At 44.7% G+C, this 22641-nt stretch overlaps 1 protein-coding gene across 1 annotated transcript in view; it reads right to left on the bottom strand.

Moving 5' to 3' along the window:
• The window catches only part of PDLIM1 (PDZ and LIM domain 1), a 55446-nt gene extending 33128 nt beyond the window's left edge, over positions 1 to 22318 (bottom strand). The window contains exons 1-2 of the mRNA XM_032136241.2: positions 22081 to 22318; positions 2302 to 2453 (exon numbers count right to left, since the gene is read on the bottom strand). Of these exons, the coding sequence (XP_031992132.1) occupies positions 2302 to 2453; positions 22081 to 22176 (248 nt within the window). The 5' untranslated portion in view covers positions 22177 to 22318. The remainder of the gene's footprint in view (positions 1 to 2301; positions 2454 to 22080) is intronic.
• Positions 22319 to 22641: the final 323 nt, after the last annotated feature.

Raw genomic sequence — 22641 nt, 5'->3', positions numbered from 1 at the left:
GAGGCGGGGAAATCACTTGAGGTCTGGAGTTTGACATCAGCCTGGCCAACATGGTGAAACCCCATCTCCACTAAAAATACAAAAATTAGCCGGGTGTGGTGGCATACGCCTATAATCCCAGCTACTCAGGAGGCTGAGGCGGGAGACTCGCTTAAACCCAGGGGGCAGAGGTTGCAGTGAGCTGAGATAGCGCCACTGCACTACAGTCTCGGTGACAGAGCAAGACTCCATCTCAAAAAAAAAAAAAAGAGAAGAAAAGAATGCCCCTCTTTTGCTCTTATAAACTATTTTCTTTGTACCAATCACAGAGCAATAATTTTACTTTAGTCTCAGTTTTCGTTAGTGTCGTTGTTTCCTCTCTTGCAGGTAGAAAATATTTATACTTATCTTTATTTATTTTATTTATTTTTTGAGACAGAGTCTCACTCTGTCACCCAGGCTGGAGTGCAATGAATGGCGTGATCTTGGCTCACTGCAACCTCCGCCTCCCAGGCTCAAGCGATTCTCCCACCCCAACCTCCCGAGTAGCTGAGATTACAGGCACCCGCCATCATCCCTAGTTAATTTTTTTGTATTTCTGTAGAAACAAGGTTTCATCATGTTGGCCAGGCTGGTATTGAACTCCTGACCTCAGGTGATCTACCCGCCTCGGCCTCCCAAAGTGCTAGGATTACAGATAGAGCCACCGTACCTGGCCATACTTAACTTTATATTTGTCACAATGTCTATGCCAGATATATACAAGATGTCCCTGTTCAACATGTTGGTAAACAAATAAAAAATCAATTAATCAATCAATGAATGAATGTCCTGAACTCGGGCTTGAAGGAGAGGATTTGGACAAAGATAGAAATGGAGATGAGAATGAAGGGCAGATGTGCTTTTGAGGGGGTAGTAACAACACGGTGTACCTCTCATGGGGTAGGTCTCTGAAGTGTACAAAATATTTTGATATACTCCCCCACACTCGATCCACCTGCCAGTCCTGTGCCACAAAGCGGAAAAAAAAAAAAAGCAAAAAACATACTTCACAGATGAGAATCTAACCAAAGGCTTCATGACAAAGAGCTGTGGCAGCTAAGGTTAGTGAGATAACAGGTGATCAGAATGAAACATCTGAATTTGATGCAGTAGGAAACAGGGAGCCAACTGAGGGTTGAACCAAATCACTTCTGAAATCCTGCCTTTGCAGGACCCCTTCCAAGGCTAAATGAAAGAAGAATGGAAAGTCTACCCTAATTACAGCTCCCAAGGTGCTACCCTCATTCATTCTTTTATCCCCAGCGCTCCCTGCTTGTCATGTACTTAAAGTTACACTCAGTACTCTGCTGCTAATGTGTCCAAGTTTTTCTCTGTTATTGCAATCTCCTGGCAAGGTACCCACTGCTCAGCACAATGCAGTAGCAGCAGCATCCTAAGGACATTTTTTTTTTTTTTTTTGAGATGGAGTTTCGCTCTGTCGCCCAGGCTGGAGTGCAGTGACGCCATCTCAGCTCACTGCAACCTCCGCCTCCTGGGTTCAAGTGATTCTCCTGCCTCAGCCTCCCGAGTAGCTGGAACTACAGGTGCACGCTACCACACCTGGCTAATTTTTTAATTTTTAGTGGAGATAGGGTTTCACCATGTTGGCCAGGCTGGTCTTGAACTCCAGACCTCAAGTGATTTGTCTGTCTCGGCCTCCCAAAGTGCTGGGATTACAGAGAGAGCCACCGCACCTGGCCAGGACATTTTACTTACTCAAAATTTTGGTTAGTTGAGTTGGATCAAGTGAAAATGCAGGTATCTTACTGAAAGAAGCCCACATCATAAGCACTGTGAAATTTAGAGGGGGGCCGGGCACCGTGGCTCACGCCTGTAATCCTAGCACTTTGGGAGGCCAAGGCAGGTGGATCACCTGAGGTCAGGAGTTCGAGGCCAGCCTGGCCAACATGGTGAAACCCCATCTCTACTAAAAATACAAAAATTTGCTGGGTGTGGTGGTGCACATCTGTAATCCCAGCTACTCAGGAGGCTAAGGCAGGAGAATCACTTGAACCCGGGAGGCGGAGGTTGCAGTGAGCTGAGATTGCACCACTGCACTCCAGCCTGGGCAACAGAGTGAGACTCCATCTCAAAAAAAAAAAAATAGAGGGGAAATAAGCAATCTGAAGTTCAAATTCCACAGACCTTTTGGCATGGCTATAGTACATACATGGCACTGAGCTAGGAGGTCTGGGGGATTCTGAGATAGGGAAGGCAGTCCCTGCCCACAAACAGCTTCTAGTCAATCAGAAATGAACAAAATGTTTCCATAGGCTTCACCTGGCTACAGTGAGAGTCAAGTTGTCTGTGCAGCCTTTGATTCTGTTCTGAGCTTCCAAGTGTGTCATATTGCTAGTATTTTCCCCATCAATGGCTGTGATTACATCTCCGATACATAAATTAGCTAGAGCCGCCTTGCTTCCAGGAGTGACCTAGAAAAAAAGGGGAGAGCAGGCTAGTTACTATTTGTCTCCAAGCCACTAAGTTACCACCAAGTTAAGTATTCACTGATACGGAGCAAAGCCCTGAAAAAGAAAAGAGGGCTGAAATCATAGCTTAAATAATAACAATCATTTATATTATGTTATCATTGACAAAGAGTGCTTTTCTAATATGATCTCATTGTATCCCTGTAGCAACCTTGTGAGAAAGGAGGACAAATAGCAGTCCCCATTTCCAAGACCAGGATCTGTGGCTTAGAAAGACCTATGACTTACCCAGGATCACCCAACTAGTATATTATTATATTACTGGTCCTCCAACTAGTGTATTACTGAGCCAGGAAACAAACCCCGAACAGATCTGATGTCCTTCTCCCTGAACCATGTTTGCTCCCTTAAAATTAGTTAACAATTATATTTTTTAAAAAAACGCACATTTAGAGAACATTATATACTATAACACCCTATTTCTTTAAAAATCTTAATAATGTTATATATACAAAAGAAAGTGGAAACACTGCACACTAAATTGTTCACAGTTATACAGTTTTGCAATGTTTTTTACAATAATATTGAATTACTTTTTAATTTAAAAAATTGTTGACCAGGCATGGTGGCTCACGCCTGTAATCCCAGGACTTTGGGAGGCCAAGGCAGGCAGATCACCTGAGGTCAGGAGTTTGAGAGCAGCCTGGCCAACACGGTGAAACCCTGTCTCTACCAAAAATACAAAAAAAATAGCCGGGTGTGATCTCAGCTACTCAGGAGGCTGAGGCAGGAGGATCACTTGAACCCAGAAGGTGGAGGTTGCAGTGAGCCAAGATCACGCCTCTGTACTCCAACCTGGGCAACAGAGTGAGATTTTGTCTCGAAAAATAATAATAATAAAATAAAAATTAAAAAAATAAAAAATTGTTAAAAGCAATCAAGGATATCCTAAAATATGGTAGTATAGGTTTATACTGGTTTAATCTCGCAAAATGACTAGGGTCATTCCCTATAGGCGGCTGGTTTTCTGCAGACAGATGCTTCTAAAACCAGTGGTTCCAAATTGACAGGTCACTGATGCTTGGGGGAAGCCAATCAATTACTGCAATAGGTCCTTAAATTCACCTGCCTACAGAGCAATACATGCGGACTCAATACATATCACATCTCCTACACTGATGTACAACTATTTTTCAAGTGAATACAGATGCTATTAGAATGAACAAGATCCAAACTCATTTTGAAATAGTACTCACCTCAGAGTACTATTTCTAACCAAGGTATCTGGTTAGATTTTCTAAACTAAGGTATACTAAAAATATTACTGTCATCATCCCAGGGTAAGTTCACAACTTTTTTTCCACATTACAAGACCTTCCTGGGTGGGAATTCCAAGTCCGCAGGATCAGGGTGGCAGTAACACCCCCAGGCTCCCAGTGCCCACAGGGCTCTGGCCACCCTTTGGAGAAGGCCCTTGACTCTTGGGATCCAATTGAGGAAGATCTTATGAACACCTGGGTGTCTCCTTATGGCTGAACCACAGGTAACAGGTTCTTCAAGGCACCAAACCAGGACACGCAAGTTAGGTCCTAAACCTCAGTATCTGATGCAGTTTTCAGCAGCTACAGTTTCCGATTAGCCCTCAGCGCAGCTAGTGTAGTGCCGCTATTATGGTGCATTCCCCATCAGCACCCTGACCCCATAAAATGAGGACAAGACAAGTTGATCCTTGAGGTCCCTTCTGGCCTGCACATGCTATGACTTTATCAGGCAAAACTCTCCTGGAATGTGGCAGGATGTGGAAACCAGTACTGAGATCCTGACCTCCTAACCTTCCTTTCTGGCTCTCCCATCATTTGTTTACCAGAGATCTGGGTTTTAGGAAACGAAAGCAGCCTCTTGATTCAAGGTTCAGATCGTCCCCTCATCCAGCCACTGGGACAGGACTTTTTATCCAGGCAAGCACAGGCCACTCTCATTTCAGTCAACAATGGAGTGTTAGCTTCTGAGTCATCCAGTGAGTGCAATAAAAAAAAAATTCCTCCATTTTCTGACCTGTTGTCCTGAGAAGACTGATCTGGTGCATCTTCATATACATTTCACTGTTACTAAAGGACAACGCAGGCTCAGTTTTTAAATGGCTCTAAGCATCACTTTATTTGGGATTGGCAAGCGTTCTTGACTGACAGACTCTAACTCCAAGGAGAGCAGCCTGAATCAAGGAGAATAATGCCTTATGGAACTCATTTATCATGGCTAAATCTAGCAGTTTCAAAGAGCAGTCCCCTTAGGACGAAATCCAAAATCTTTAACAAGGCCGCTAAAGCCAGTGCCTCCCTCCCCACCCGCATCATGCCTCTTCCCCACTGGGCTCCAGCTACAGGGCCTCAGGACTTTCACACCTGCTTTTACCCCTGCCTGATTAACTTCTCAAATTCCAGGTGTCTGTGTAAACAACCCTTCTTCTCAAAGAGGCCTTCCCTCACCTCCAATCTAAGCTATACCCCCACAATCATCCTTTTTTTTTTTTTTTTTTTTTTTTTAGACGGAGTTTCGCTCTTGTTGACCAGGCTGGTGTGCAGTGGCGCAGTCTCGGCTCACTGCAACCTCCACCTCCCGGGTTCAAGCAATTCTCCTGTCTCAGCCTCCTGAGTAGCTGGGATTACAGGCTGCACCACCATGCCCAGCTAATTTTTTGTATTTTTAGAAGAGATGGAGTTTTTTCACCATGTTGGCCAGGCTGGTCTCGAACTCCTGACCTCAGGTAATCCGCCCGCCTCGGCCTCCCAAAGTGCTTGTATTACAGGCGTGAGCCACTATGCCCAACCCAGCCATCCTTTTAATACACTTGGTTCTTCTTCACGGCACTGGTCACTTTATGTTTGCAAACCTCCTTGGTGGATTAGTTTGTTTAATGTTGAAAGGCCTTCTCAGCAGTAAGGTGCATGAGGGCAGGATTTTGTCTGCCTTCTGTGCTGTGATATTGCAAAAATTTTAACAGTGAGAAAATTATGACAGTGAACGAGATCTGGCCTAACCAACTCCATCTTGCCTTTAACCTCCAAACTGTCCTTGGTCATTCCTGGGCATTGGCAAAGCTAACTTCCGGAGAAATTTTAGTGTATAGTTTAAATGATGGTAGCACTTTCCAAAACTAAACTGTCTTTGAAAAACTAATGAAAGGCCACCAGGTTAGGAGGATGAGAGGGGCCTGAATTCTGCTAAGATGTAGGCATAGTTAAATGATTACCAGCCATTATTCCAGAGCTCACAATTTTTGCAATATTTGCTCACAATATTTGCAACTTCCCCAGTTATTCGTGTAAATAACACTCCTATTGTAGAACCTAAGATTGGCCTTTTGCGATGTCCTTTCAGGCTTTTGCATTTCTGGCTACCTACCGGATGCCCCCCCACCAAGATGCAAACTCAACACACTGTTTTCCACACCCCTGTGATGGCATGCCCAACCAATCAGCATTCACCTTCCCTAGCCCCCTGCCTGCTGAACTATCTTTGAAAACCCCTAGCCTTCAACTTTCATGAAGGCTGATTTGAGTAATAATAAAACTCTAGTCTTCCATTTAGCCAGCTCTATGTGAATTAAACTTTCTGTATTGCAAATCCCCTGTCTTGATAAATCAGCTCTATCTGGGCAATGGGCAAGAACCCATTGGGCAGTTACAGTATCCTCAGCACCCAATAACTGGAACATCATAGGTGCTCAATAAATATCTGTATAATAAATGATTGGCTCTAAAACACCTAGTGTTGTTAAATATGTAATCAGGCTGCTTCATTTTATCCTTTAAAATGAATTATTTCAGCCAGGCGTGGTGGCTCACGCTTGTAATCCCAGCACTTTGGGAGGCCTAGGTGGGTGGATCACGAGGTCAGGAGATCGAGACCACGGTGAAACCCCGTCTCTACTACAAAAAGTACAAAAAATTAGCTGGGCGTGGTGGTGGGCGCCTGTAGTCCCAGCTACTTGGGAGGCTGAGGCAGGAGAATGGCGTGAACCCGGGAGGCGGAGCTTGCAGTGAGCCGAGATCGCGCTACTGCACTCCAGTCCGGGAGACAGAGCAAGACTCTGTCTCAAAAAAAATAAATGAATAAAAAAATAAAATAAAATAAAATGAATTATTTCAAAAACATCAAAAATATTTTTATTTCAAAAATCAAATAATCATTTCCCTCTACACTGCTATCCTGAAGCATGACCACTCACAAAACTCACGAGACTGGAACTGGAGAGGTTGAGAAGATGAAAAAGAAATTTCCTTTCACTTTTTTACGGTGAACTGCTGAGAAGTCCAGAATGTCCAGCATTTGGTTCCAACTGTTTTGTGGGAGAGACATTTCTGCTAAGTATATCCCAACAGGTCCTGGACAAGCTAGAACCAGTCTTAGGAGCCCCAAGCCTGAGTAACTGAGGTCTGGTCATCCTATCTTTCAGTATAATTTCTTTGTTTTTTTTTTTAAAGCCAAACTGGTAAGAAGCCAAAGGAAATCTCAGAAAGTCACAAGAAACATCAGATAGGACTTGAAAGAAATTACACATACAGATTAAGTTCACATTCTTTTATGAGCTATCTTTTTTAGGGGAAAAAATGGATTTAAACAAATTATGGGATTTGCCTTTCCAAAGCCCTTTCATATACAATCTCCTATTTGAGATAATAATATGATTACCTCACCACCAACATATTAGATAAACTTTACAGATGAGGAAATTGAGATTCAGAAAAACTGTGAGTGGTTCAAGTTCACACAGCTAAAGGCTAAGCCTGAACTCGAAAGGCTCTCTCATTGCAAATTCCATTCCTTTTTGCTTTAGCACATTGCCACAAGCAGAGGCTCCAAACTCAACTGTCAAAGCCAAAAAAAAAATCCAGGAGACTTATCTGCAGTGGCCTTCTACATAAGACCTGGAGTGTCACAAAGTCCTGCTGCTGGCTGAGTGCCTCCCCACCACAGGACCGTCACTCCCCTGCCCTGTACTGATCTGGGGCCCAGTAACCCACCCACTATAAAATTTACAAATCATAACACAGAAGTGACAAGGGTTACAGGAGAGAAGGCCTGTGCCTCCAACACTGGATAGTTCCTGTCTTGAATGGTGGATTCCAATCCTTGCCAAACACTATTTATCACAATCATAATCATAATGACAGCCATCAGTTAATGAGCGTTTAGGTACCAAGCATGTTTAGCAAGGGTTAACTCACCAATATTCACGTGGTGCTACCAGACAGGCAATGTTATCTGCATCATTACAGATGAGGAAATGGAGGAACAGGGGTTAAGCAGTTTGCCTGAGGTTGCACAGCTGGTGAGCGGCAGGCCACAGCAGGCTCCAGAGTCCACCCACTTAACCAACTAGGCCACACTATCTGCTCTAATTTCTTCCTGACCATCAAGTTCCGTCAGAACCAGCTCATAATAGAGTCAGCTTCAATTTCTTAAAAAAAAAAAAAAAAACAAACTTCTGGGCCAGGCATGGTGGCTTACGCCTGTAATCCCAGCACTGTGGGAGACCAAGGTAAGTGGCTTGCCTTGAGCTCAGGATTTCGAGACCAACCTGGGCAACACGGCATAACCCTGTCTCTACAAAATACAAAACAAAATTTGCCAGGCATGGTGGCACACGCCTGTAGTCCCAGCTACTCAGGAGGCTGAGGTGGGAGGATAGCTTGTGCCCAGGCAGTAGAGGCTGCAGTGAGCTGAGACTGTGCCACTGAACTCCAGCCTGGGTGATAGAGTGAGACTTTGTCTCAGAAAAAGAAAAAAAAATTATATACTCTCTCCCATTAGTTCAATGAACATGCCATTGCCAGCCTTCTTCCCCAGAGACCATACAACTAGATCACACAACTCTTGCTGCGTAAGTAGGGACAGGCACAGTAGTTCATGCCTGTAATCCCAGCACTTTCAGAAGCCAAGCACTTTTGGGAGGTCAGATGGCAGGCAGATCACATGAGCTCAGGAGTTCAAGACCAGCCTGGCCAACATGGTGAAACCCTATCTCTACTAAAAATACAAAAATTAGCCAGCTGTGGTGATGCACACTGCCTGTAATCCCAATTACTCAGGGGGCTGAGACAGGACAATTGCTTGAACCCGGGAGGTGGAGGTTGCAGTGAGCCGAGATCACACCACTGCACTCCAGCCTGGGCAACAGAGTAAGAATATCTAAAAATAAAATAAAATAAAATAAAAGAGTAAACGGGTTTAGGCACAACAATTTCCACTAATGAACAATCTATCATTTTATGCTCAATTCATTCTTGTGTCCCTCACTCTTTGCCCCCACCAGCACCCCAGGCAGACACTGCTTGCTTAGAGGCCAAATGTCCTCTACTCCAAGTTCATAATGCATCTTTAAGACCTGTCCACTGCTGCCAGTCCTGAGCACATAAGAAGGTTTTTGAAGTTTAATTGCACTTCTAACTGGTGTAAATAGGATGATGATGTAGCTCTCTCACTTTCTTCAACTTACATTTAAATAACTACATACCTAAATGACACTACTATCATACAGAACTGGATGCATACCCATGACAAATAAAAAGATAACCCTCCTCCTCAGTGATAATGGCATGTTTCTACTTCATCCCTCCCCTGTTCCTTCTTTCTCTCTGTTCATTCACTTATCAGACATCCTTATGTACATTCTGAAAGACAGTGTAACTTGTTCATTAAGATGTGGTTTCTGGAGTCAGATGGCCAGGGTTCAAGTCCTGCCTGGTTTGTGAGCTAAATGTCCTTGGGCAGGATATTTCACTTCTGTGTAAACAAGGATGCACCAACGATGAAAAGAACAGTTTTGACATCAGAAGGCTGTTGCGAGGATTACATTAGGCAATTCAGGCAGAGCCCCCACTGTCAGGGCTCCAGAAATGTGAGCTATTGTTTGTAGATTCCAGGAACCACACAAGGCACTAGAACTCAGCTGTTAAAATGGTGGTGCCTGCCATCAAAAAGCTCACAGTCTCCTGGGGGGAGACAAGCATGTACAACAGCTGATGAGTGTTGTGCTAGAACCAACAAGGCAGTAGGAGCCTAAAGGTGGAATCACGGAACACTCCCTGGAGGAGGTGCTGCTTAAAACTGTGCAAAGCCACAAAAGGAAAAAAGCAAAAGGAAAGAGCATGCCAAGTCTCAAAAAAAAAAAAAGAAAAGAAAGAAATTTAGCAAGTGAAGGAAGAAGAAGAGGATGAGGCTGTAGATGTAAACACAGACTAGGAGACCAACAAAGAAATTGAAACATAGCGTCTGACATTGACTGCCCAGTCAACTGCCAAGAAACAACCACTGAGCCTTAGCTCTGCTGAGATTAAGGTGACTGCATTTGACAGATACTCTAACAGCAGCTCAAAGAAGCAAATCCATTCAAGGGGTCACCTGTTTGGCCTCTAGGTCAGCCATTCTGTGGCTGGCTTTCCCTAGTAACTGGTCTTTCAGAAGGCAGTCCTACTTAAAAATCACATGTTCTACTGACAGCCAGATGGGGTTCCTTTAACTCTGGCTCAAGATTGAAAGCTAGGCCTGTGAAATGGACCCAGCCAACAGTCTTGTTTTTTTTCTTACATTTAAATCACATGCCAATATTTATATATCAACAAAATCATTCAAACCCCTAGATTCTCAGCTTCTTTTGAAAAATCAGAAAATCTGGCAATTCTGGGCCTAGATTCCCAAATGGCAACAATCAGCACCAAATGAGGAGCCTCTGATCCTCTATATGAGACACATGCTCTCCATTTAGCCACAGGCTCTACCATGCTCTACTGCCCCAGCCACAGAAACCCAGTACCTGTTACCATTTATGACCATTCTTGCAGCTATTAATTTTCTGACTACCTCACCTACTCAAAACTCATTTATTATGGTATATAAGTTTCTAGCCATTTTTTCCCATTCTAATATACACATATAATTATACTTTATACCACAATATAACTACCTTCTTGACTCTTCTAATACGGTATGGGAAAAAAATAATTGAGCAGAGCTTGCTGGGTGAGGCAATTCAAACGCCAACTCTAACGCTTTTCCTCTCCAATGCCTTAAAGGGTGCCAGTTTTTAGGGAAAATCATTTTGGAGGTCTGGTCCATCAACATTTGTTGATTCAACCAACACGCTGAGCTCTGCATGCTACACACTGGGCTGAGTCAGAGTTTACTGTGATTACTCAGGGGAGCAAAACGTTGTCCCTGTGCTACAAATGGTTTGGACTAGGGATTATAATTTGCCTTCTGTAAAATTACTAAAGCAGAAATGAATGCAGCAAGAAAATGTGATTCTCAAACAAGCCAAGCAACATTCTTATTTAATTCTCATAGGCAAAGAAACAGTTTTGGTGAGCAAAGAAAGAAAAGATAGCAGAGATCCCACTGGGGGCCCAATGGGATTCAGCAATGAGGAAAAATATTATTTACCAGGCAACTTCCTGCTGCAAACAGGCCATATGCTTCAATTCTAGGCAACATAAACCCAATGCCAGCTTCTTAAAAGTTGCAATTTTTTAAATGTTCTTTTACATATATAACATACAGAATTTAACAAAAATGAGTAAGTATGAGCATATTAGTCCTTTTTAGTAAATTTTCTTTTTAAAAAAACAAATTCATGGTGGCTCACACCTGTAATCTCAGCTCTTTGGGAGGCCAGGACGGGTGGATCACTAGAGGTCAGGAGTTCAAGACCAGCCTGGCCAACATGGCAAAACCCCGTCTCTACTAAAAATACAAAAAAATTAGCCAGGTAGTGGCAGATGCCTGTAATCCCAGCTACTCAGGAGGCTGAGGCAGGAGAATCACTTGAATCGGGGAGGCAGAGGTTGCAATGAGCCAAGATCACCCCACTGCACTCCAGCCTGGGCAACAGAGCGAGATTCCATCTCCGAAAAAAAAAATTTAAAAACTCTTGTGTTGCCTCCTAACCCCTTGATACAAATGAGTTTGTGACCACTGGCTCAGTTTAAAAGTTATGGAAAGCATGATTATACGTAGAAATACTTTATGACTAGGATTACCAAATGCCCTGATTTGCCCAAAACAGCTTAACTATCAAGACCACCCCATTTCATTCTCAGAAGTATTCTAGCCTAGATGATAAACAGCACTGTTGCCTTTTTGACAGAGGTGGGGGTTTTAACCAAATATTTGTCGAATGGTTTAAATGGTTCTAAGGCAGAGGTTTTTGCTTTGTTTTATTTTTTTCTTTTTCTTGAGGGAAAAACCGTGTCTATTCAGAAGGTTTATTTGTGGACAGGACTACAGGCCAATTTCCTGACTCTTTATGGGACATTGTTAACCTTGCCCCTTGGAGTTGGCATCTAAACCTCAGGCCAGAAATCAACCCCATTCACCAATACTCAGCCAACTGTGATATTTGCAAGGATGAGGCAATGGTTTTCAAACAGGTTGGTCGTCAGATCCCATGGGGGCAGAGATTAAAAATATAGATAGAGCTCCACACCCCATCTCAGATCCACCAAAGACAGCCTATACAGTGAAACCCAAGAACCCATACCTTTTTAAAGCTTCCCAGAAAATGTTAATGCTCATCAGGTTTGGAAACACCAAGAGAGATGATGACTATGACTATCTTTTCCCCTTAAACTCTCTCCCTGAATGAAGTTAAAGTCATCAGGTAGACAAAAAGTAATTAGACCCTAAAATCTCAGCTCCTCCAGAAACACCTTCAAGGGCAGAACTTATACTCCTATAAAATACATAGAAAGCCCTTGAAAGGAATATCCGTTAGAATAGTATTTCTCTATCTCTTACCAAAACAGACTTAAAAAAAAAAAAAATAGGCCAGGCAGGGGTGGCTCATGCCTATAATCCCAGCACTTTGGGAGGCCACAGCAGGAAGATTGCTTAAACCCAGGAGCTTGAAACTAGCCCGGGCAACATAGTGGGACCCTGTCTGAACAATAAATTAAAAATTAGCCAGGCATGTAGTCCCAGCTACTCGAGGAGACTGAGGTGGAAGGATCGCTTAAGCTGGGAGGAGGTCGAGGCTGCAGTTAGCTATAATAGCACCACCACACTCCAGCTTGGGCAACAGAGCAGGATGCTGTCTCAAACAAAAAACAAACAAAAAAATACAGCCCCTGTAATGTTGGTTAACACCCCCGAAAATGCTATGCAAATGGAGCATTGCATAAGTAATTTTGTTGTTTTTTTTTAAATAGAGATGGGGTCTCACTGTGTTGGCCAGGGTGGTCTTGAACTCCTGGCCTCAAGCAATCCTCACACCTCGGCCTTCCAAAGTGCTAGTTTCACAGGCATGAGCCACTGCGTCCAACCAGTAGAAGTATAATAACTCCAAACAAGGTATCTAAATAATTCGACGTGGGTCCTATTTTCCCTTGGCCAGAAAACTCACAGCTAAATGTAGTGTGCAATTACAGAACCAACTGATTTAAAGTTCCTGGCACTTCTCTCTCTTTCCTCTTCCATGTTCCAATTTTTTGTTAAATCTTATGTGTGTTCTTGTGTTTTAAATATTGTAAATACGTAAGGAAGTGAAAGACAAGCCTGCAAGTAAGTGAAAGAGACAGCCTAAATAATGATAGTAATAATTATATACAACTGGGATAAAGAAATGTGAGATTCAAGTTCAATCTCAATGTTACATGCCTTTAAGCATAATCTCCACTGATTTAATAGTTGTGTCAAAGTATTTGGGTACAAATTTTAACAGATTCTAAACTGGGGATAAAGCAGGACCCAGCTCTGTAGGATGCCATTTAGATGTGGAATTTGAACTCTCTTTAGTCAGAATCTTCTGACTCAGTATGTTTGTGGGCTGAGGCTGTGGCACAGACTTCACAGCCACATTATGGCTGCAGAAGCTGTATGCACTTATACAGGGCGACCTGAAAACATAACACTGTTTTAAAATGTTCTTGGTTAGTCTATAACCATTTTCTCAGGGAAATGAGGCAATAAAATAGGGTAGGTGCTTGTAGATAAGTTGCATCTTAATCCGGCTTCACACTGTGCATGGTGCAAAAAGAAGTTATTAGTGCTAAGGGGTGACAGTTCAAAGAGACGTGCTGCTCTCTCAGTCTGAAAGACTGACCACCATTTCTCAGATAGGAATATAATAAAACAGGTAGCCAAATAGAACACCCTGACTAAATTCTTAAGAAGTCATTGAGGCCAGGCATGGTGGCTCATGCCGGTAATCCCAGCACTTTGGAAGGCCGAGATGGGCAGATCACTTGAAGTCAGGAGTTCAAGGCCAGCCTGTTCACCAACATGGTGAAACCCCATCTCTACTAAAAATACAAAAATTAGCCAGGTGTAATGGCGCATGCTTGTAATCCCAGCTACTTGGGGGGCTGAGGTGGGAGGATCACTTGAACCCAGGAGGTGGAGGTTGCAATGAGCTGAGATCATGCCACTGCACTCCAGCCCAGGCAACAGAGCGAGACTCCGTCAAGAAGTCATCGAGTTCCTCAAAAGTTTCCAAACAAGCTCCTATGAACCCTATGTGCTTTTAAATAGCTCCAACAGCTACCATCCATAACCCAAAGCCGAAACACTTACTAAACCTTGAGGGAATTACTCTGACTCAGTATCTTCATTTATCAAATGAAATTTATAATGCATCAACCTCATCAGGTTGTTGGAAGGGTTAAATGAGACTGCATTTGTAAAGAGTTCAGAACAATGCCTGGCATGTAATTAACACTCAATATATAGTAGCTACCATTAATATTTGTTTAATAGTACCACTAGGCTCTCTCTATATATCATCTTAATCCTCACCACAACCTTTGAAGACAAGTGCTATTATTCCCACATTGCAAATGAGGACACTGAATTTTCAGGGGTTAACCTGTCCAAGAACATACAAGCTAGTAAATGGACAAGATAAGGTTTGAACTAGATCTAGCAGATATCAAAAATGTATTTTTCCCTTGACATTAAGATGTCTTTAATTCTTGATTTGTTACAGTAAAAATAAGGCAGAAAGCACAAAGCAATGAAGTCCAAATAGTTCACTGAGATATAGTAATTTGGTTTTAGAAATGCTACGTGTATGGAAAAAGTCTGGAAAGGTTTGCAGCCAGCTGTTCACTGTGTTTACCTCTGTAAAGTAAGACTGGGGAAGCCTTTTACCTTATGCTTTCTGTAGGTTTATATTGTCCAATCTTTTAAATAATTACGTGGGCTTCTATGTAACCTTTACTGAAGGACGACATGTATACAGCACAAATGGTAATTACACAGCTGATTGAATTCTCACATGCAGAGCACACCCAAGGAAACAGCATGAGATAAAGAAATAGAACATTACCTGAACTGCTAAACCTCCCTGTGCCCGCTTTCCGTCACTGACCTTCTGGCAAAGGTCTGCCATGATCCTGACTGCTAACATTGTAGATTAATTCTGTCTAATTTTATGTAACTGGAATTACACAGTATTTACTCTTTACTCTTAGGTATGGCCTTTTTCTCTCAGTGTGTGTGTGTGTGTGTGTGTGTGTGTGTGTGTGTGTGTGTCTCCTCCATGTCACTGTGCATAGTTGTAATTTCTTCATTCTTGTTGCTGTGATGTTTTACATCATATAATTATACCCACTACTTATCTATTCTATTGCTGTTAGACATGTGAATTGTTTCAAATTTGGGGCTATTATGAATAGTGTTGTTTGGAAAATTCTCAAACTTGTCCTTTAGCACTCATGTGGACCCAGTTTCTATTGACTATTTAACCAGGAGAACTGTTGGGTTATATGGTATGGGTATGCTCAGCTTCAGAAGCATAAGTATTTTTTATATTTTTTTAAAGAAATGGGTGCAAACTATTTGCTGCATCAACCACATTTAATCTATCTGTATGCATTTTTTTTTTTTTTTTTTTAGACGGAGTTTCGCTGTTGTTGCCCAGGCTGGAGTGCAGTGGCGTGATTTCAGCTCACTGCAACCTCTGCCTCCCAAGTTCGAGCAATTCTCCTGCCTCAGCCTCTTGAGTAGCTGGGACTACAGGTGCCTGCCACCACGCCCGGCTAATTTTTGAATTTTTAGTAGAGACAGGGTTTCACCATGTTGGCCAGGCTGGCCTCAAACTCCTGACCTCAGGTGATTCACCCACCTTGGCCTCTCAAAGTGCTGGGATTACAGGCGTGAGCCACCGAGCCCAGCCTCTGCATGCATTTTCAATATCTTTATCTAAACTAGGTCCTATCTATGTTCTTATTGTCTTACTTGATATGAATGGTCATGTCTATAAAAATTAGTCCCTGAGTGTTCAGTCAGGAATCTGGCCTCCTACAAGACCACTGTGTTCTTCAGAAAATCATTTTTAGTATTTATGGCATTTACCAAGGAGACAGTGTACTACATATGGGAAAGTGCACCACAGAACTCGGCCACGGATAAGCAGCCCAATTTGTCCAGGATGTGGCTAACAAGAGTATCAATAATCACACAGGGTGCTAACAGCCATACAGGAATTACCTTTTTTGTCTTAGGTTTCATGGGTATATTCGGTTTTGGACTTAGCTTGGCTACCACAAGGTGGAACTGTTCACTGCCTGGTTATCTTCATCTACCACAAGAACCATTCCCAAATGCCCTCCTATCCCCCACAAGCAGGTCTTTCTCTAGCCAGTCCTTCCACTCCTCTGCTCTTCTGTTCTTCACTGTCCAAGTGGTCATGGAACCTCGTAACTGGACTGTAAATTCTCCCAGGTGGGGCCATGACTTCCAGTTTTTCAGGAGGGACAGGGAAGGGAGGTGCTGCTTTCTGAGGTGCCCTGAGCTGAGGCCACAAGGCAACTGGAGAGCCACCGCAACCAACCTCAGGGGAATGAGAGGCTCCAGGGTGTGGAGCCCAGGAGTGTCTTATCCCTCATGTTGAAGCCTGCACCACCCTTAGCACTTTTCAGAGCTGTGTGCTGGGTCAACACCATTAGCAATGAAATATTGACAGTTATGGCTTATTAGGAGGCAGAATACAGTGGTTAAAGCTGACCTGGAAGTGAGTCTGCCTGGCTTCACTTCCCAGCTCTGCAATTGTCTGACTTTGTGTTCTGTGTCCCTCTGTCATGGGTTGTGGGGAATACAGAAGAAGATAATGTAAGTGCATGCTTAGCACAGAGCAGGCACTCGAAAAATGTTAGCTGCTATTAATATATTACTATGGCACAGAGATTAAGACTACAGGCTTGGAAGCCGGACTTCCTAGCCAAACTCCAGCTCTACCACTCACTGCTATATGATGCAGGCACTGTACTTAATGTCTCCATGCCTCAGTTCCCTCATCTGTAAAATGGGGATCTTAATCCTACCTCACAAAATACTTGTGAAGATCACTGAATATATTATGGTCTTAGAATGGTGCCTGGCATATTAAAAGTCCTATATATGTTTTAACTATGGTTATTATTGCAGGCAGATCAAATAAATATTTCTCACACAAATCTTTCAAATGTAAATGGATGCTGCTGTGATTAACAGAAGACAAATACATCTGAAACATTCCTGAATTCATAGTGTTTTCTAAATCAACTTATGATTGAAGGTACAACTAATGTCATGAGAGACTAGGACACTCTAACAATAAAAAAGTGGGCTCTTGGCTCATGCCTGTAATCCCAGCACTTTGGGAGGCTAAGGTGGGCAGGTCACTTGAGGCCAGGAGTTTGAGACCAGCCTGGCCAACATGGCGAAACCCCATCTCTACTAAAAATACAAAAATTAGCCATGCGTGGTGGCTCACGCCTGTGATCCCAGCTACTCAGGAGGCTGAGGCACAAGAATCTCTTAAACCCAGGAGGTGCAGGTTGCAGTGAGCCAAGATCATGCCACTGAACTCTAGCCTGGGCAACACAGCGACACCCTGTCTCAAAAAAAAAAAAAAAAGTAGCTCTCATATTCAAAGGATATGAAAACTTCTGGGTTTGCTTGCTTATTATTTTATCTTTACACGGAATATTATTTTATTTTATCTTTACAGGGAACTGAACCCAGGAGAAGACATGATTTTCCCAGGATCACCCACCGAGGTGCCCCGGACTAGAGCTCAGTTGAGTCCCTGCCCTGGACATTGTACCAGGCCCTCAATTAAAGTCCTGGAAGCTTCCCCCAGGCTTTCCTCTGAGACCTACTGGAAGAGAAATAATCCTTTAAAAGTTAGTTTTCTGACACAACCACTTTTGCTCCAGTCTCTACCCTATCCTTTACAAGGAAGCTGAGTAGTAAGTCAGCTAGTGAGAAATTATGTAAATTCAAACAAATTACCTAACCTGTGAGCACCTGAGCTTTCCTATTTGCAAAAGGCAAAGAATGCTAGCTTTCCTCTCCTCTGTGGAGCAAGAGTAAGGCATGGCCTAAGAATGTGCCAGTCCTATCCTGATCCCAGTACACAGCAATTCCTTGGTGCTTTTCTGAGTCCTGGTCAGCCTAGGAGAATATGACCCAGATGGCTAGATGACACTCTCCTCTCAGTCATCTACCTGGCTGCAATACCCTAAAGCCATTGTTCTTCCCTCTTGCCTCCTCAAACAAACCAGCAAGGTTGGCATCAGGAGTTTGGGGAGGGGAGAGTATCTGGTCAGAGGGTGGTAATGTAGTATGGGCTCAGCCATTCACTTACACGTCATTCTCTTTCACGTCTTCCCCCTCTCTCCTTAAGTCAGCTGTGAGCAGCTGAAGTCACTAATATTTCCCAGGTATCAATTTCACAGACCAAGGGCATGCAGCATAATGGCCATTAAAACATAATGACCCTTTTTGGACATTTCCTGCTTTTCATAATCTGACAGACAAACCCTTCTCTTTCAATCTTTAGGACATGATGTAAAATCTATCTGAATCCGGAAATACCACTCTTAAAAATCAGAAATGACCCTCTGGCCACAGTATCCATTATTAAGCATCCCCTGGGATACTTGAGAAAAGGCATAAGCATTTGCCACAAAACCGCCCAGCTCTTAGCAAAGGGTTCCCCAGGACTCCAGAGACAAATGAGCAACTCCTCCAACTAAGGGCATCCCTTGATCTTGGCCTCACCCTTTCCTGTTTTTTTTTTTTTTTTTTTGAGACGGAGTCTCGCTCTGTCGCCCAGGCTGGAGTGCAGTGGCGCAATCTCGGCTCACTGCAAGCTCCGCCTCCCGGGTTCACGCCATTCTCCTGCCTCGGCCTCTCCGAGTAGCTGGGACTACAGGCGCCCGCCACCACGCCCCGCTAATTTTTTTTGTATTTTTAGTAGAGACGGGGTTTCACTGAGGTCTCGATCTCCTGACCTCGTGATCCGCCCGCCTCGGCCTCCCAAAGTGCTGGGATTACAAGCGTGAGCCACCGCACCCAGCCCCTTTCCTGTCTTTTATCAGTTGCTGGGAGAGAAAAACAGTCAACATAAACTGAGTTGCAACGTCGGCCCGGGTATTTCTCTAAAGGCTTCCCTTGAAAGTAACTAGAGGGAATGAGAAATTAACATGGAAAATTTTTTTAATTAAAAAAATACCTCAAGGAAATGGGCAAGTGTTGATTTGAAGCAGGAACTGACAGAAAAAAATATCAGAGAACAGTGGCAAATGTGTGGCTGGATCATCAGGGAACACAAGGCAAGAGCACTAAACGAGAATGGGAGTAAAAGTAGAAAGCTAGCCTATGTCCACTTAAAGTTGGAAATCTGGGTTGAAATTTGAAGTTGATCACGATACTAGATGAAAACATTAAGGAGCTAAAGAAACTGTTCACACACACACACACACGTGTTCTGTATGAGTCTGTTCAGAAACAGACAAAATTAAGCTATGGTATTTTGGATACCTAATTTAGGTGGTAAAACTATGAAGAAAAGCAAGGAAGGGATTACCATAGGTCAGGATAGCGTTACATTTAGGGCACTTTTGGGTGCTGCAGTATTCTATTTCTTGACTTGGGTAGTGATTATACAGATGCTTGCTTTACAATCATTTGCTGTGCATTTGTATTTTATGATTTTTTATTCCACAATAAAAAACAAGTTAAAAAATAAAAAAAATGCAAATACATAAGATTAGCATTATATTAAGAAGCTTTAGCAGTTGAGCAAAAGACTGGAGCCAATACCACAATAATTCATGCAAGAGAAAGCAAACATGGTTATTTAAATAAAAGGCACTCCTCTCCCAGCCTAATTTTATGGTTTGCTTTGGTGTGGAGACTCAAAGCCTATCATATACAAAACCGTACCAGCAAACTGCCCAGGATGATAAATAATGTAGCATACCTACCAATCAGAAAGTGTGTACAGCTCTTTGTCAATGCTCACATTTCCTCACTATCACTATTTACGGAGCACTCTCACATACCTTAACTTACAGCCAAGGGCTGGTGCTATCCCCACTGCAGAGGTTTTTTTTTTTTTTTTTTAAATAGCCTCAGACAGTGGAAGATTCACCCCAGGTACAGCTCAAGCAAGAAGACACTGGACCAGCACCAGATCTCAGATGGCCACCCCAGGGTCCCTTTACGACAATGACTTTCCCATTCTCATGAGGTGAACAGGCTCACAATTTTTCCATGTATTAATAAGGAGCTGAAGAGAAACAAATAAACTACTGTCAGCATGAAAATGTTACCTCTTCTGAGTCACTTTCACTTTTCAATTAAAGCACCTGCCAAGGGCATTATAAAGATTAGCTTCCCTCACTAGACCATGAACACCTTGAGAATGGAGCTGTGCCCTCTCATTTCTGAGGCGTTTGCACAGTTTCTGGAATATGATACATGCTCATTAAACACGTGCACACGCCATAAATAAATAAGTGAATATATGAAGGTAAAAACCAATGAATTTACAGTGTGGTGTTTTCCACGCCATTCCATCATTCACTCATGCATTAAGACTTTTAAAAGCAGCTAAAGTGAAAGGCAGTAACTGCCCTTTTAACAGATTGCCAATACATCCTCCACTACTTAAAAAAGGGCTTCATGTCATATATAAATCTCAGAAGTGGAGAGGGCTGACAGGTTAATTATAGACACAAAGAACAGGGACAAATGGACTATGAGGTAAGCGAGTTGAAATGTGCAGACACAATGTCCTCCCTGGACAAGCATTTCTTAATAAGCCTGCAAGGATTTACCCAGCCCGGCCAGGTACAGGTCTGCACCAAGCTTGGGGGCGATTTTGGGGAAGGCACAGTTCCTGCGCTTGAGGAATTAGGCTGGTGGCTGGAAAGGCAGTGTGTACCTTTGAGAATAATCAGAGGTCTCTGTGGGACGAGGCAAACAGGTGGAAGATAAGGCCCAAAAACTGGCCCGCCTACTCTTTCATGGGGGTGAGATAGAGAAGACCTCCTCACTGGGCCAGGCCAACCCGGAAAGAAGCATGGGTAGGACTGTGGCTGGCAGACAAGTCAAGAGGAGGCCACCAATTCTTCTCCTGCACCTCCCACCAAACTCCTTCAGCTGCTGGAGGCAGGGGCTTGAGTCAAAAGGATCCATAAGGATCATTCCCTTTCTTCTCCACCCTTCCCCCAACCCCAAGTAAAAAGAAGGATGTTTAGAAGGTCTGGGAGACAAGCTGAAGGGCAGCTTCAGCAGGCAGATAGGCCCAAGAATGGAATGTGCCGCCTACAGGCAAGGAGTGGCCATGGGTGGGGAGAAAGGGGACTTCTTTTTCTCCCTTTCCTCATTCGAGGTACTTATTGAGTCTCTTCTTGGTGCCCAAGCACTGAACGTGGTATCTCTCAGTGGGACATCAACCTGTGTTTGGCCAGATTAAATGGCCAAAGCCCAGACCTCTGAACGCTGAGTCTGGGTCTCCCTGGGGGTTTCGCTTTATTAGGGGGGCAATGGTTCTGGTGGCCCCTGATTCAACGTGAGTCCTTTTAAAGATCCGAAGCCCTTCTAAGATTTCAAGCACCACCACCCCACCCCAGGTGGAAACCCCATCCCAGTATCTACTCATGCCCTGAGAAAAAAGGGCTGGTGCCGGGAGGGGAAAGAGATAATCTGGGAATGCTAGAAGAATGACCGCAGGGCCACGTTCTGCAGAGGGGAGAAGAATAACCAAGAGGGTTTGAGTTTGTTTGTTGTGTTTATTTCCCGAATCCAGCACATTCTCCAAAAGGCATTCGAGGGGCGAGCCTCGGCCGTGGGTCAAGTCCAAAGGGCGTGTTTCGGTTTTTTTTTAGGTTAATCCCACTTACCCCCACCCCAGTAAACTTCCCACCCACCCCACCTCACTTTCCAGGTCTTTCCTGTTGCGTTCGGCTGCACAGCGATTTGGGAAGAAGGGAGAAGTGCCATCTCCCAGCGCGCGGGATCTGCGGGGACCCTCGTCCCCTCGCTGGTTGACAAAGAACTAACACCCGCCCCGCCGCGCTTCCGGGGCCAAAGAACGAAAACTGCCTTCTTTTTTTCTGGCGGACACGAAGCGCGCCCGCAGCGGGCCGGCCAGCCCGGGAGCGCAGCCTCCGCGAAGCGGCGGCGGGGAGCGGCGGGGAGCGGCGGGGCCCGGGCGCGCGGAGAGCGCTCAACTCACAGCGCACCTGGACGCGCCCGGCTGCGGTCCCGACTCCGTCCCCGACCGCGCCCGCGGGGCCCCAGTCCCCGCACATCACCTCCCATAGCGCCCCGCTTCCACGCACGTCCCAGCTGCTCTTACCCGGGAAATGGCGAGAGGCTGCTCGAAGTCCTTGCCGCCCACGAGGCGGAAGCCCCACGGCCCCGGGCCCTGGAGGACTATCTGCTGGGTGGTCATGGCGCGGCTGTGGCGGGCGACGACCCGCGGGGACAGACGGGCAGGACGCGCGGCACAGCTTGCAGGGCACCCCCGGCGGCTGTCGGAGAAAGAGCGGCGCGGCGCGGGCCCGGGGAGCCTGGGGCTGGCGGGGGCAGGGCAACCGCGAGGGCCAGGGCGGGGGCGGCTCCGCCCAGGCCGCGTCGCAGCCCGCCGCCCCGCCCGTTCTCCCGCCCGCAGCCGCTCCCCGCCCTGCGCGCCGGCCTAGGGGCCCCGGCCCGGAGTCCCGCCGAGAGAGCGCGAGTCAGATGCGGGGTCGTGGCTCTCAGCAACTCTGCCCGGGACCCCACACCGCCTCCCTCCCTCCTGTACGCACGGCCGCAAGGCGGCTCTCGGGCCCGGGGCGGGTGCTAGGTGAGAGGGAAGCAGGTCCCGACAGCGAGACAAACTCGCGCCTCGTGCTTTGTAAAATGAGAAATTTGAAGT

This window comes from Hylobates moloch, unplaced genomic scaffold (assembly GCF_009828535.3).
Source record: "Hylobates moloch isolate HMO894 unplaced genomic scaffold, HMol_V3 SCAFFOLD_3, whole genome shotgun sequence".
Taxonomy (NCBI): domain Eukaryota; kingdom Metazoa; phylum Chordata; class Mammalia; order Primates; family Hylobatidae; genus Hylobates; species Hylobates moloch.
The sequence above is the reverse complement of the archived record's forward strand: the minus strand, read 5'-3'. Positions and strand labels throughout refer to the sequence as shown.